We start from the raw sequence: 16,700 nt of genomic DNA on the forward strand, positions 1-16,700 counted from the left end.
CAAAGAACTACAAAAGGATCTCACAAAACTGGGTGACTGAGTAACAAAATGGCAGATGAAATTCAGTGTTGATAAATGCAAAGTAATGCATATTGGAAAACATAATCCCAACTATAAAATGATGGGGTCTAAATTGTCTGTTATCACTTAAGAAAGAGATCTTGGAGTCATTGTAGATAGTTCTCTGAACACATCCACTCAATGTGCAGCAGCAGTCAGAAAAGCGAACAGAATTTTGGGAATCATTAAGAAAGGGATAGATAATAAATCAGAAAATATCATATTGCCTCTATATAAATCCATGGTACACCCACATCTTGAATACTATGTGCAGATGTGGTCACCCCATCTCAAAAAAGATATATTAGAATTGGAAAAGGTTCAGAAAAGGGCAACAAAAATTATTAGGGGTATGGAACGGCTGCCATATAAGGAGAGATTAATAAGACTGGGACTTTTCAGCTTGGAAAAGAGATGACTAATGGGGGGATATGATAGAGGTCTATAAAATCATGACGGGTGTGGAGAAAGTAAATAAGGAAGTGTTGTTTACTCCTTCTCATAATGCGAGAGCTGGGGGGTCACCAAATGAAATTAATAGACATCTGGTTAAAACAAACAAAAGGAAGTATTTTTTCACACAACGCACAGTCAACCAGTGGAACTCTTTGCTAGATGGACCTTTGGTCTGACCAGTATGGCCGTTCTTATGTTCTAACTTGTTCTTTTCTACAGTGACTACAAACGTGTTTAACATTCTGTAAGTTAACATGACTTCTCCAGGTCGTTTTCTACCGTGACCTAATTTCCTAGTGAAGATAAGACATAAATGGCTTCCTTTCACCAAGATAAAGTCTGCTGTTTTAGCTTGCTTTAAGAAAACTGTCCGACCCATCAAATCTAACGTTTCTCTAAAGAAACCCTATGAGCTAGGTCAATGGAATGGGAATGAACAGAAAAATACTTGTTCTGGGGCCTGCACAATTCTATACTACATATTATTTTTCTTTTGTGTCCAGATCAGCTATCAGTCAGCTGACCGAGGTCTAAAAATCTCAGGATTTTTGTGTTTTCCAAACCCACTCTCTGCCCACATGTGCAGGGAGCGGGAGAGTATCAAATCTGATGAGCCAGCAGAGAGGAGTGTTGTGGGAAGTAGGGCCTTTCATCTGCTAACTATCCTGTGTGTCTTGAGGACAAATCATAATAGTTCCCCTAATAAAAAAAAAACCCAGAAACATGTCCACGTATTGTATCTTTTTCTCCTTTCCCCTTCTCTGTAAATAGGCTTGGCAGAATTCAGGGTGGTTTTTTTATCATTTTGATGGATAATATCGATGTTTGTTTAAGCATTTTTTAAAATGTTTGTTGATTTTAAATTTTCACAATTGCATGAAATAATTTAAGCAGTAATTTTTTATTTTTATCAATTTAAATTTTCACAATTTGGGGAAATTTTGTGTAGGTCAGACAATGGTGGAGTCAAGACAATAATTATTTAATGACAGTAGATGTTGAGATTCAAAAAGTTAAAGCTTTATAACTGTTAACACAAATTGTCAACATCACATGTCAAAATATACAAAGTAAATATTCTTAAATCAAACTCTAATAAGTTCTCAAGCTGCATTTTTCTTACTTTGCCCATCTGTAAATTTCTATTATTTATGGAAATATTTTTGTCAGTTTGTGTTTATACAGTGAAAACTAGGTTTATTGGTATTTACCAATAAAAATGTAATCCTTCCAACCCTATTTATAAACTGTTTCTACCTTGACTTGATTATTTGTAATGTGTTTGGGGCAGGGATCATGTTGAATTCACTTATCTATATAGCACCTAGCATTCTTATGCGGGATCCAAGAATAAATAATAATAAATAAATAAAAATTGTTTCCAGGAGGTGAACAGAGCTGAGGTTTTGTTCTGTCCTGCCATGGTAAAAATACATTCTACCTGCTAGTGCATATTCCTGGGCAAATTTCTGCACACCTTCTCTAAGTACTACAGGCATCAGCTAATGCAGCAGTGTTTGGCTGAAGTGTGCTTAGAATGGCCCTCCCCAGAGAAGACCTTTTCTTAGGAAAACAAGTGAAAGAGGTCACTATGGGTATTTCATCATTCATTCCCCTTCCTCTGCCGCATTGGAGCATCTTTTAGCTTCTGAATGCTGTATTCCTACCCACCTAGTATATTTTAGGATACTGTATTAAGAACTCTGATCTGTTTTGAACAGAACAAGCCACAGGAAAACAAATTAGTTTTCCCCTTACCTGTGAACATGTTTCCTGTGACTTGGTCAATCAGCACAGATACTACCCTTAATGGACACTTGTCCTGCAATTTCTGTAAGAAGCACTGGCTAGGGAATTAGGCAGTCTAACCTTCATTCTTTGAGCTCAAAATGGAGTAAAACTAGGAATCAGAGGAGGGTCCATTGTATCAAGTATAGATGCTTCAGTATGATTGGCTGTCTTTCCTTCTGTTGCTACCAATGAGAGGAAAACTTGTGTCTTGTGCCCTATGACCAAGTCACAGAAGATCAATTAACAGGTAAGAGGATAAGTTCTACATGCATTTAATTTTGTCATGTATGTCTTTGCATAACCAGTGTAAACTAAGCAGTAATGAAATCCTATGTATATGCTTAGCATTTTAATGCCATCTGGAACACTTCTGAAAAAGTTTAAAAAACAATCCTAGTTTTTGATTACATGTTCTGCATTTTTCTCATTTCTCCTCCTTCATGGTTTATTACATTTGTATGAAAATAGTATCTTTGTTTATGAATTTTTCATTGATTGCACTGGAGATAATTTTGGTATCACAAAAGGAGTATTTATTTCTTAATGTGGAGAATAAGCAGTAAATACTATTATCAAATGACAAATCTATTTTCTGTACACCTTTTTATGTCCCTAGCCATTAAAATAAACTGTCTACTTATCAACAATAGTGTGCTTAGTGTAAATCTGAACTAGAGTCCATAGTATACTGACACAGCAAATAAAACATTATGGGTCAGTCCTGACTGGCAATATTTCTGTTGCTTTATTCCTAGGCCTAATCTGAGCAGATTCTGACATCTGTGCCAGATAGTCTGCATGTTTTATACTATGGACACATGACTATGCTGAGATTACCAGTCACTTTCCCTTGTGAGCCAAGTCAATACCTTAACCCAGGGGTGGGGAACCTATGGCCCACGGGCCTGATCTGGACCACATCTTTATTTCATCCAGCCTGTGGAAAGTCTCCACACCATGGGCTGGAAACCCTGAGCCTTGGTGCCCCTCCACGGGATTGGAGCCGTGAGCTCTGGCTCGCCCCACTGCTAGGGGAAGCTAGGGTTGCCAGGCTGTTAAATATCCAGTTAGCTGCATGCAGCTCCTGTAGGTAGCTGACATGTCCCTGCAGCTTAGGTGCAGGGCCAGTCAGGGAAGCTCTGTGTGCTGCCCCAGCGCTGGCTCCCATTGGCCAGGAACCACAGCCAATGGGAACTGCAGTGGCGATGCCTGTGGGCATGGGCAGCGTGCACTGCACAGAGCTGCCTGACCATCCCTGCGCCTAGGAGGCGAACATGTCAGCCACTTCTGGGAGTAGCATGGAGGCAGGGAGCCTGCCTTAGCCCAGCTGCACCGCCAACTGTGGGCCATCTGAAGTAAGCGCCACCCAGCCAGAGCCCGTACCCCGAACCTCCTGCCCCAGGTCGGAACCCCCTCCAGCACCCTATCTTCCTCCCACACCCTGCATCCCCACCTGCAACCCAAGCCCCAGCCCTGAGCCCCCTTCCGCACCCAAACTCCCTCCCGGAGCCCTCACCCCACCCCCCTTCCACAACCCTGAGCCCGTTCCTGCACTCCAAACCCCTTGGACCCAGCCCGGAACCCCGTCCTGTACACCATACCCCTCATCCCCAGCCTCACCCCAGAGCCCTCACCCCCTCCCGCACCCGAATCCCCTGCCCCAGCCCGGAGCTCCCTCCTGCACCCTTAACCCCTCATTTCTGGCTGCACCCCGGAGCCTGCCACCCCAGCTGGAGCCCTCACCCCCACTCGCACTCCAACCCCCTGCCCCAGCCCAGTGAAAGTGAGTGAGGGTGGGGGAGAGCAAGCGACTGAGGGAGGGGGGCTGGAATAAGTGGGGGGTGGGGCCTTGGAGAAGGGGTGTTCAGTTTTGTGCAATTAGAAAGTTGTTAATCTGAGAGGAAGCCCCGAGCCTCCACCCCAGCCCCATGGGGCTAGAACCGCGAGCGCCAGCTCTCCCCCCCACCCCACCCCACTCTACCCCCGGCAGGGCTGTGTGTGGCCCGGGATTGATTTTTTCTGTCGGTCAATGGCCCCTGGTAGAAAAAAGGTTCCCCACCCCTGTCTTAACCCAAATCTGTAGATTAGAAAGCCATTAACTCTCTGCACAGGCTAGACCCATTGATCTCACCTTTTTTTCTATGTAAGGAAAATGTTAACACTCGTGATAACTATTTTTTTAGTACTGTGTTCTTCATAAATACCACTGTGATTGACATTAAAATGCCAGTGTTTCTGTGCATTTGTATGGTGGTATGTAAGGCATGACAGTTGCTGTTTTGTTAATGCACGGTGTTATCTAACATAGCACCCTTATTTGCTGTTCAGAGGGATAATGCTTCCTCTTTAATGGCAAACACTGTCTTTCATATCAGAAAGTGAGAGAAATTCATTTGTAGTGTTGAAGTAATACTTCACCATTGCAATCTAACATTAGAACTATTGAATACCCTTGTGATCATGTTAACTACTTTTGCATCTAATCTATAGTACTAGAGTCTTGAAAGTTGTTGTCAAGGTACTTATAATGTGTGACAAAAATATTCTGTACTTAAATGCTGTGGGAGGAACATAGGGAACACGAATATAATGGTTTGATATGCAATGGTCAAACAAGTGGTGATCCTTCATGACATTAATGAATTTTTGTATTCCACTAATTAGGGGACTTGTACCTCCTCTTGTAGTAGCTTGCTGGTTCTTATGACAAACTTAGTATCTGGTTGCCATGTGCAACGTTCCTTCAAGTCTGATGTGACCTTAGTTGTGACTGAAGTGAACCACATTTCTCTTATCTTGGTTTTTAACACATATTCTACTAAACTATCTTAGCTGCATCTGCTCTTAATATCAGCATTGGGTCATCTTCATTCATATAGTCTTAAATGTCTCCTTTTGATTGCTGTAGCATGAACTTCATGATGCAGAATTGGTCAGCAATATCAATTGATGAATTCTTTAGTCACGTTTATGGTGAACAAGCTGTTTTACATGCATCTGATACCTGCCAGTAGCACTGGTGATATGAGCTAGCTATTGTTTGCCAAGTGATCTTAGCCATATTCAATTCATGTGTTAGAGGTTGTCTTGAGTAGCCATTCCTCAAAGAATTGAGTTATTTTCTGAGGTTGGTCACCACAATGAGGTTGTCTAAATTCTGATCATCATTTCAGTTAATTCTGTCAATTCATATGGCCAAATGTAGATCTTCCATTATCCTTCCATTGGAAGTAATTACCAACCTTCTTTTGAACTTTTGGACATCACTTTCTAAGGGACAGGTTTTTATACACTCATATGGCCAATCATGCAGTGAAAGTATCTATTATCAGCCAGAATTGTATAGGTGTCCCATCAAGAATCTTGGATTTCACAAGGAAGCCCTTTTCGTTTCCACTGTCCTTGCTTAGCTTCACCAGTGCTCAAGAAAGTTGATCTTCATTTGAAAAACACTAAGACCCAGATTTTTAAATGTATTTGGGCAGTGCAGTGCTCAGCTTTGCATTGCCTAAGTCTCATTTTCAAGAGAGATTTAGACACTTAGGAGCCAAAATCCCAATGAGATTTAGGCTTGTAGAGACTTAGGCTCCTAAATCTATTAGTCATTGCACTGCTGAGTGCAGCAACACCTAATTAACTTTAAAAATCTGGGCCCTAGTCTCAAAATAAGTTCTTCCAGCTTTATGCATCTTACATCACAGCTAAACTCATAGATTTATGTACTCTTGTGACACAACTATGTAAACTCAACTACTCTCAGCTTTTATTTAGTCAGACTTGGGCATATTCAGTTGTGATTGGTAACTGGTTCATGAAAAAAGGATTAAAGTTTGTCAAATTCTTCATTTCAAACATTAATTTGTTTAGCATATTGTTTGTGAACCCATCCTGATCTCTGCAAGTATTATGATGTTTAAACTTGTGACATAGTTGTGGTAATTAATTAGTAGTCTTTGGGTTCACAAAATGTTCGTTCATATTATCTGGTATTTGTTTTACATGTTTGGTTACCAGAGTCGCACAGTATTGTTTCTGCTCCCTGGTAGGATAACTGAAATGAGATGAGTGAATAACTAATCACAAACATCTCCTATGAATGTATGGATGAATCCAGTAATTATCTATCCAGGGTACATGTACACATATATATATTTTCCTAGCGTGCTTGTCTTCATACTATCTAAGCACCAAACATTCATGGAAAATTCAGGATTTGTGAACATGTTCCCAAATACCCAGCAATTTCCTGGATACTTGTGAATAGCCAGTATGACCCCATGAACCGTAGCAAACTACAACTCAAAGATTTTATTTGTGAAGGTATTTTGTGTTTTTTTAACTATTTGCATTTACCCAGCTCTAATGAAGAGTATATATTCACTCCTTGTCCATGTGCCACAGGGAGTTCTGAACTGTAAAAGATGATAACCGGCAAGAAATAATTAAAACATGCGTATATAGAGCCCTGTTGCTAGCATATTGCCCATTTCCTCCTTGTTAACTGAAACACAAATAGCACACTATGGCTGAGATTTCCAAAGACTTTTAGGTGATTTGAATGGGAATTGGGCATCCAATATTTGAAATTTTCAGCCTAAAATATTAAATGGTGGTTTTGTCTCTTTGAATTTTAAAAATCATTTTGTGTAAAAGTGTCCAAAATAAACTTAGTTGGTCACTAAGAATATCCCTATACTATGTGACTTGAGTTGTTCAGCTATTTTGAAATTTGGCTCATGTCATCCATAGTTAACCTTCTTCAACGTTTTGAATGTTTGTTTATCATTCATATCCACATAAAAATAAATGTCACAACATGCATATATAGCCTTTCAAGATCATAATTTTATTTGCACATCATCTCCATTTTTGTAATACTTATACAGGTTTCCACCCTCCTCCTCTTCATTTAAGGTAGCAAACAATAATACAAGGCTTGTACTTTTATAACAGGGATGCAAGCAATGATAACTTGAGGAGGCAACCACCACCCTGTGACCCAAGTAGACTTGCAACTCTCTTCCTGCTCACACCTATGCCTCAGTTCTTCAGTCTCCCCTTTCCAACATTCACTGTACACTTTGGTTTTTCCCATCCTCATTCTTTTCCTGATTCTTCATAATTGTCCCATATGCTCCTTGCTCTAGAGTTCCCATCCCATTCCCAATGAAGTAGTAACCTCCAGAGGTATCTTATTAATTCCAATACTGCCACCAAGTTTACTACAGTTCTTTTTTCTGCAGTCATCATGCAGTCAGCACCATGGACAGCTCTAATAGCAGGGTGGGTTTAAAGTTCTGGGTTCATGTATTAAGAAGACGTGGTGAGCATCATCAAGGGAAGGAAAGGCAGTAGAAAATTGTTGAATAGTTCAGAAAGGTTGAGTGGAAAGATACTTTTACAACCATCGTTACCCCTCTTCATTAATAGATACCCCTAATTATACAAACTTTGACAATAAGTGTTCACTTGTCAGAATAGTTTTAATTAAGATGTTTGTATGTTTACCTATGTTTATGAAATATATGGTAACTTATTTTTGCTTAGGATTCAAGGTAAGAGAAGGAGAAGGGGGGCGGCGATTATTCAAGTTTTTTTTAAATACGGAGCCTAAAAATAATAATAAGGCAAATAGTTTCAAAGGTACTACATTAAGAAAAACATAATCTTTGATATGATCCAACCACAAAATGAAGCAGTTTTTACCTTAGACAAAATATCATTAAAGTAGGGCTCACGGGTAGTAGGGTTTACAGGCAGTCACAAGATCCTCTTGTCTGGTACAAACTCAGAGGCCTGAGTTTGGTTATTCTGATCCCTTGGTACTGGATCTAATACTGGTACTAATAATAAATATGTCTGTATTTGCGTTACCAGAATAATGATAAATCTTGCCATTTGGATGTTGTGTCTCTTTTCCAGTTTATAAACACTGGAACAATGTTAATGGCGCTATTTCATTTTTTGAGAACATTTACAGCCCAGTATTTTGGTTTTGGTATGCCAAATATGGAAATATTATGTTATTTCTTTGTTGCCACTTCATGTATATTTGCTTTTAAAAATGTGATCTCTGTTAGTCTGTTATGTTAGTTTCTGTCGACTCTGATTGGCAATCCTGTTAAACGTAATTGTTTCCGTCATGCATTTGAAGTTTCCTGCTCAGTTGCTTTAACGCTCTTTGACTTAGTATCTTTATCAGTTAGTCACTTAAGAGACAGAGAAAGGACACCAGCACTTGGACTCAAATGCTTGACTTCTTGAAGAGCTTGAATTTCTCTCCTATGTTGTTCCTTGGCTTCTCTCCCTCAAATATTGGAAAATCATAAAATTGGTTTGGTGTTCTGTACACTTAGTTATATTTCTGTTCAGATTTTACAGATTTTTCCTATGAGCTCTTATGGTATAAATGTAATTTAATATATTACATATTAATATTGTCCATCGTTCCTGTTGCGTGGTGTCGATAGACCAAAAACAGAAATGGAAATTGTCGGGACTATGCACTGACCAATATGTCGCCGACCTTTTACATGCATCATTCGTACTTTTCGTCATCCAAATGCAGCAGCATACTGAGCAAAAAGAATAGGCCAAAGTGGGAAGAAACATAAGAAGAAAAGGAAAAGTCAAACACGAGTGGAACAGCTTTTTTTAAATGGTCTGTTTTGATTCTTCTCTCTTTAAACATTCAAGCTTTGGATGCTGAAGTTTAGAATAGATTTCTGCTTCTTTTTTTTCTTTTTTTTTTTTTTTTTTGAGAATTGCCTTTTATGATTTTGGCTTTGATATCAGATATGGATAATCCAAATTGATTTTTATTGCTTTCTACAGTATATATCTGTTAGGGTTTAGTATAGCAGAAACATTTTGAGAACTCCCTACAATAGGGATAAACTGTAAATTATGGACTTGCTAGGACTTGCTAGAATGAGCTGTTTCTTTAAGGCAATATGAGCCATTGTTTTTGTTCATAGTGGTTTTTATTAAATGAGTTAATGCTTATTTTGTGCATTTAAGATGAGAAGCTTTGTTTTTTGCAGTGTTAGCAAATAATTATGGGCAAATAATTGTTTGGCGCTTGTCCAAAACTACATGCATGCACAAAAAACCACACACACACACACACCCCTATGAGAAAATACTTCACTTTTATCCTGCATAGTAGTGTGTGTGTGTGTGTGTGTGTGTGTGTGTACACCCAAAAGATAAAGTGGAGCAAAACTATGCTGATTTAAGGCACTTAACTTCTCTACTTCAGGTTCCCCATCCCCAAAATTTAAGTAACACCACCTACTTACGCACCTTGCATTGCAAACAATAAGGGTATACAATGGGTACTGAGATGTCATTGAATTTGAAACATACATTTCAGAAGGGCTCTGATGTTTTCTTTTAATTTCTGTAAATGAATCCAGCATTAGAGTATCTGCTGTATATTTTCTTAGACAACACACTCTTTCTCACCACTTTGTTCTTTCCAAGAGGTTTACAAATATTAAGAGGTAAATTTATGTTTCTTACAAGCCAGAACTGAGGAGCCATCTTAAGTGATAGCATCTGGAGGTACATGACCTGGTGTGCTGGGACAATGGGGAGCTAAGGGCTTTACGAAGTATCTCTACTAAGGGCATCCACCCAAGGACAGCCATAATTTGGCCTAAGAGGTATTGGTTAATACTTTGATATTAGGCTTGTTTTCAGGTACTGAAAGAGAAAATATAAACCCTTTTGTGTTGTATTGTTTTCAAATCCAATGTTTGATCTATACCAATATACACTCTCATTAGGGTGTTTTGGATTTTTTAACAATACTGCTTAGGAGAGATGGCTGGACCAAGTTTAAGGTGCTAGCTTTAGGAGGCCCAGGTTCAATTCCCTTTTCCACTACAAATTTCCTTGTTGACCTTTGGCATGTTGCTTAGACTCTCTTTGCCTCAGTTCCCCATATGGAAAATGGGGATAATGGCATTTCCCTACCACAGTTATGAAGTGCTCAGATACTACATTATCGGGGGCCATATAAATATATAAGATGGATAAGGAGAAGGTTGTGTTTGGGATGGTATATTTTACCATGAAAAATGGTGGCAGAGCAACTGATAGGGAAGTGGTAAAAATAGGTTATTTAACGCTAAATTTGTTGTAGGGTTATAAAATGTTGAAATTACTGGTTCAAGAATAAAAAGTATTGAATTAACTTATTTTTTGTAATGTTTCCAATCTCGTGAACATAAAAAGAACAGTATCTACCAGAAGAATGTATTTGTACAATAGTACCCTTGCATTTTGTGTGTGTGTGTGTACTTACTCCCTTCTCACAAAGAGGGAAACGTTATTTATTATAAACTCTCTCTCCTTTTTTATTATTATTATTCTAGTGTTACAAACCTTAAATGCTGGGGAAGATGCGAGCCTGTGATTTCAAGAACTCTTCAGTTTCTAAATGATCTTTCTGTTGGATATCCTTTTTATTGTGCATTGGGGGTCCTATACAATGAAAATAATTTAGTAAAAATTAATATTTTCAAGCCATTTTCCATTTTATAGGAAATTGTTTTAACACCAGTGAGAATATTAATATTAAAATATGAGTTTGGTTTGGCCTTTTTATATGCATAGCACATTTTAAGTTATTTTGTGTTTCCCTATTCTGATTGTCAACACAAGATTATCCATGTGACCAGTTCATTAACATCATTAGTCTTATTCATGACATCCTCCAGAGGACAAGAATGTCATTGACTCTAAAAAAGAGCAAGGCTGGACCCATTTTGGCTCTGATTCAACTAAGGTACTTAAACCCATGCCTGACTTTAAGTACGTGAGTAATCCCAATAGAATCCATGTGACTACTTACATCCATAAAGTCAGGCATGGGCTTAAATACCTTGTAGAACCAGGGCCTTCATTGTTTGTATTTGCAACACTATGATCTTGAATTTTGGTTAACAGTTCAGCTGAGTCCCGGGTTAGATTTTGCTTTGACACAAACTTTTTGAGACTGCTACTTAAGTCATACATCATAAAAGAGGGTGTGATATGTTTACTTTTTGAAATTCTGACAAGTCAGACAAGAAGACCAATTTTCAAAGAAAATTAGCATGTAGTAATTTTTGACATATCAAGATGTTGAAGTGGATACAGGCAATACAAAACAAAAATGTTCAGAACTGATAGAAATGTTCAGTAAAGGAAGTCCTTCGATATTTTAAAAATAAAAACTGCTTTTCTTTCAGTTTCAGGTGAAGAGATTAATGTTATAGATAGTCAGAAAGGAAACGAGGCTGGAAAGTGCAGCCTTGAATCATTTTATTTTCTCCTTAGAATTCTAGTCATCACAGCAGAATGTTAATATATTTCATTGTATTAAATGCTGCTTATTGTTTTGCAGATTGAATAAGTGCATTTCATTTAGCTAAAATTATGCAGTGTATGTTTTCTCACACTTACTACAAGTATCATTAATCAGCCAACATGGGAGATGTTAAATATATGTATATCTACTGTTAACACCACCAGATATAATGGGGCACAGGTGAAATCTAAACATCACTAAGGTATTTAACAAAAACAAAAAGGGGATTGATTATTGCATTGCATGAATAAGAATGTACAAGAGTTAATGGGTTAGCTTTCCCACTACTGTGTCTGTATAGGAATGGGGGTCAGGCACATAGCATTTGATGTGCAGGAATGTATTTGAGACCTCCCTCACCATCCCAGCCCTAAAAAATGGAGAACAATCTGCAATTACTAACACAATAAATGCTTGTTTTAAGGCTGCAAGGTGACCAAGGAATATGTTGATGGTTTAACAGTTTTCAGATAGTACTTTGAATAAAGTGAATGAGTTTGCAGTATGTGATTTGGATACAATATTACAATGAGCTGGGAGCTTAAGCAGGGGTATATACTTAAGTGTCCTGAAGAGCAGATTTGTAAGGAGACAGTTTTCCTTGAGGTAATTTATTATGTGTTGCTAAGATCCCTGATAAAAGCAGAGCTTTAAAGCTGTGTGATATGAAAGTATCCAGAAGTAGTGATACCTTTTCAAATATACTGCTATGTAAATGAGACTTCAAAATAAAACGCATTTTAAAATCAATAAGAAGAAAGATGAACTAAAGCCATAAACATCAAAATATATTTAAGCAAACATTCTAAGAACAGTAGCTTCTCTGGTTTAGATGGGTGGGGTAGGACAGATAGCTTTAATGCTGGTTCACTTCACTGTGATGTGTGTGTATTAGTTAAGTTTAGAATTGTGTTCCTTGGCAAACCATAAAAGATTTCAAAAGTATTAGACACCCACTTTTGTGCTGGAATTTAATATGCAACTTTTTATTGGAAAATAATCGTCCTTGTCTGGCAAAATCCACCATGCAATATTTCTGTTAGTAGGCATAATGCAATAAAGACAGGGAGGGCTATTTATCACTACAAATTTTGAGGATTTCAGGATTCTTTTTATTATTTTAATATATTTCTTTGGTATTAAATCAGAAAAATGATAAATTACACCTGTCGAGGCTGTTTTTCCTTTTTGCTGGAAAATGATGTACAACCCAATTTCACTGGTCATTTTGGCTTTTAAAGATATGTATTTTTTTTCCTATAAAAAACTTCACCAATAGGTTTTTTTAAAATAATAATGCTGAAGTACTTTTTATTTCTAAATCTATGAAGTGGTTTATAAGTACTTCCTGGCATTGCAAACTTTGGCCTTTTCACACTTTTTGTTTGTTTGTTTGTTTGTTTGTTTGCTTTAAATAATGATTTTAGAGGACTTTGGAAGAAACATTATATTTTTAAGAGACCAGATCCAGTGGCTCCACTTTTCAGCATATGATATAGAGTACATCTAGATTGGGTTGAAAGGTTAATAACACATAATTTCAGTTCTTGGCCAATATTTGTCATTCATGTGCATATAATTTTCTTATTAGAAAATTAATCTCTACATGTCCAGGCAGTCTCTAAATGTTCATAGAAATTTGGTACTTATCTTTTTATTATGCATAAAAGTAATTATTTCTAAAGATTCTCTTAGTTAAAAAGAAAAATCTTAATGCTAATAAGCACTCTACGTAACATAAAAAAGGAAAAAAACGACATTTTTCAAACAACAAAAGGCAACAATGATTTGTATTGGTGTCATGTTTTACATTATTTTAACAATGATTCCAGGTTTGCATATTCAGAAATATATTAGCCCAATTTGATTTTAAAGCTCAGTTATTTGAATTATAAATCATTATGTCCCTTCTAGCTGATCATTCATGAAATATCTTTGAATTCATTTACATAATGGAATACATTAGTGGTTCCTTTATGTCAGTGCCGTCGTAGTGGTAGTGCTCCCTCATGCATGTTTAGTTCTTCCTAATAATTAACTTTATTATCATACATTTTCCATAACAAAATAATTATAATTGTGTTGTTATTTTGTAAAGCAACTGGCTGCAAAATACTCAGTTTGTCAAAAAGTCTGCTTTATCCACGTTTATTTTTAAAGATCTCTGTGATAAGCAGGAAAAATTTTATAGCTTTGCATTGTGAAAACAGATAACTCTTAACCAAGTACTGCAGGTTAACAAAAATAAATACACTAAATATTTCCTTAAAATCAGGTTAGCAGGTTTGCCAAAAGCAGCTATATTCCCCATCCACAGCCTTTTAAGGAATTGAATAATAACTTTAAAAAAATAGTTTGATCAGTTTGAAGTTAAAATTAATCATTCCTACAAAAACCTTACATCATCAGAACATTGGTTTCAGAGTAGCAGCCGTGTTAGTCTGTATACGCAAAAAGAAAAGGAGTACTTGTGGCACCTTAGAGACTAACCAATATATTTGAGCATAAGCTTTTGTGAGCTACAGCTCACTTCATCGGATGCATTCAGTGGAAACATCCGATGAAGTGAGCTGTAGCTCACGAAAGCTTATGCTCAGATAGATTGGTTAGTCGCTAAGGTGCCACAAGTACTCCTTTTCTTTTTGCATAAGAACATTAAGTTGCAAATTGAAGCACTCAAGTCAGGAAATAACAATCTCAACTGCCCACTTGTGTGTATGTGTTACAACAGACTTGAAATATATTATCTCATGCTATTTTTGTCCACAGGGTCCCTACCTCATTCAGTGCAGGGATGACCAGTGCTCAATTAATGAGACAGCTGTTCAGTATTTCTTTTTATCCTCAAGGTACAGTGTGTGGTCCCATATTTCATTGACTGCACACCATCCAAACGCCAAATTACAGACACTCAGAGTCATTCAGAGTACACAGTACAACTGTAGGGAATGGAGAAATGTTCTGGAAAAAGATCCTGTGGGGGCAAAATTGCATGTGATCATGCAGCTGAAGACTGTATCATAATACACATGCACTGAGGTGGGAAAAGGGTTAAAGTTAAAGTTATGCAATCAACCTTCCTGACTTTTGAGTGCTTCTTTAATTTAGTTTTGCAACTTTAACTTTTGTTTAGTGTAGTTTTTAAAAGGGATTTCCTACATTTAAAAAAAAATGAAGAAAAAGAAATCCCACTATGTGGGATAAACTTGGGGCCAGATTCTCAGCATCAAAGCAGGTGGAAGACTGCCCTAAATGGGCAGCAATGGATTCCCTTAATGGAGGAATCCTCAAGGGATTAGCACCAACACAGAGGATGTTTTTGAGGCAGAGTATATTTGCCAGGCCACAGCTCAACCCTTAGAGAGCCATCTGCTCCCCCCTGCTCTGATGTACACTGAGCATCTGGCCTCTTGTGTTTTATTAACATCCTTTAAATATTTTCTAAACATCATACTTTTTAAACGTCATACTTCTGACTTCGTGCTCAGCATTTAAACCTGTGTTTTGGTGCAAGAAAATAGAATACTGGGTAAAGGCCTGAGCAGTCTTAATATTAACTGTGGGTTTTAGTCATGGTTGGAAATTCAGGATGGAAAGAACACTCATAGTGTTAGGCAGTGTAAGTAATAGCACACTATTGAGCATTGCTCAATATGACATAACTTCACAATATAGTTGTATGCTGTGGCACCAGGCTGAACACTTAAGATCCCATATGTTATGTACTTTCTATCAGGTTGGGATACCCAATGACAGACATGGCAGTTCAAACACAGTTTTGTCTTACATTGTAATGTGGACCAAACCACCTCACTGAGCCAAGATACAGCTCTGAAGAAGTCAGAGGCTATAGTATGATTCCTGAACCTTATTCAGAGCCATATGTATTGTAGGACAGACCATGTTTTTTTAACTTTGAAGACTGAAATGTTACGGGTGAGTCCCTTGTTATGTTAAAAATTAGCATGGATCGGACCTAAGTTCCCAGAAAACTGAAAGTGCTGTTATTGCAAACAAACATGTTCCCTTGAGGGTGACATTGCACTTAGAAATTTGTAGAATTGACTTAAAGTGACCAAAAAAAGCACTACACGAAGCAATTCCGAGCTGTGAGGTTGTGGTCTTGTAAGTAAGATTCCTTCCTCAATCCTGCATGTTTTCTAAAAGTTTAAATAACTAGTAAAACATTGCAGGTATCTGTATCTCTTCATATAATGAGAGCTTCTGTTGGAAAAACATAGAAATATGTTTTTTCTTCGCAATTTTTAAAGGGCGAAACTGTTTTCTTGGATACACATTTTGAAACCACTTCTGTCAACCGTGTGACTTCAAGAGCCAATGGCAAACTGGATTTGCATTGTTTTGCGAAGATTTTGCATAAATGATTGTGGCTGGGATTTTTAAGCACCCAACTCCTTAGCCGCCTTTGAAATTCCCTGTGTATTCATATATATGCATAAAGATGCACAAGCAAATGTAGAGTTCTTTGTCAACATTTGGCCCTTTAGGTCAATGATATGAACGAAACTTTTCTTTTTTTAGTAGTTGATAACCTGCAGCAGGTTTCATTTTTTAATAATTATTGCTTTAGAGTGTAATTAAAGACAGCAAAGTTGGCATAGGTTATGATTTTTAAGTCTTTTTTTTTTTCCTTGGTTTGTAATAGAGTTCTGCATACACAGTTTTGCAGTAAATACATCTTAAATGTACTGGATTCATCCTGAGAATGATCCACTTCATTGCTCCCATAAATATTCCACTGGCAAAACATGACCTAGTGTTCATTAACAGCATGAATGGGAGAGATTCCTACTATTGGTAGAGTTGTGGGGGTTTTACCTTTTTTTTTTTTTAAGATATTGTCAGTTTTCGCTTGTCTGTTTGCTGAAGAATCGGAACAGTATATAAGCCTAAGAGATGTCTTATTTGACTTACTGACTTTTCTGGCTAACCAAACCAAGGGCAGCTTGATTCTGCAGTGTGTTGAGAAGCCCCCAAGTGCCATTTATTTCAGCAGGGACTGAGATGCCTCAGC

General features: G+C 37.5%; 1 protein-coding gene across 5 annotated transcripts in view; it reads left to right on the forward strand.

Annotated features, from left to right (window-relative positions):
• The window catches only part of RANBP17 (RAN binding protein 17), a 270,483-nt gene that overhangs the window by 150,515 nt on the left and 103,268 nt on the right, over positions 1-16,700 (forward strand). For 4 of the 5 annotated variants that reach the window (XM_077824282.1, XM_077824283.1, XM_077824284.1 and 1 more), the window contains one exon: positions 10,689-10,769. The exons of the other annotated variant lie outside the window; for it this stretch is intronic. In XM_077824282.1, the coding sequence (XP_077680408.1) occupies positions 10,689-10,769 (81 nt within the window). The remainder of the gene's footprint in view (positions 1-10,688; positions 10,770-16,700) is intronic. 5 annotated transcript variants of the gene reach the window in all.

This window comes from Eretmochelys imbricata, chromosome 8 (genome assembly GCF_965152235.1).
Source record: "Eretmochelys imbricata isolate rEreImb1 chromosome 8, rEreImb1.hap1, whole genome shotgun sequence".
NCBI lineage: Eukaryota > Metazoa > Chordata > Testudines > Cheloniidae > Eretmochelys > Eretmochelys imbricata.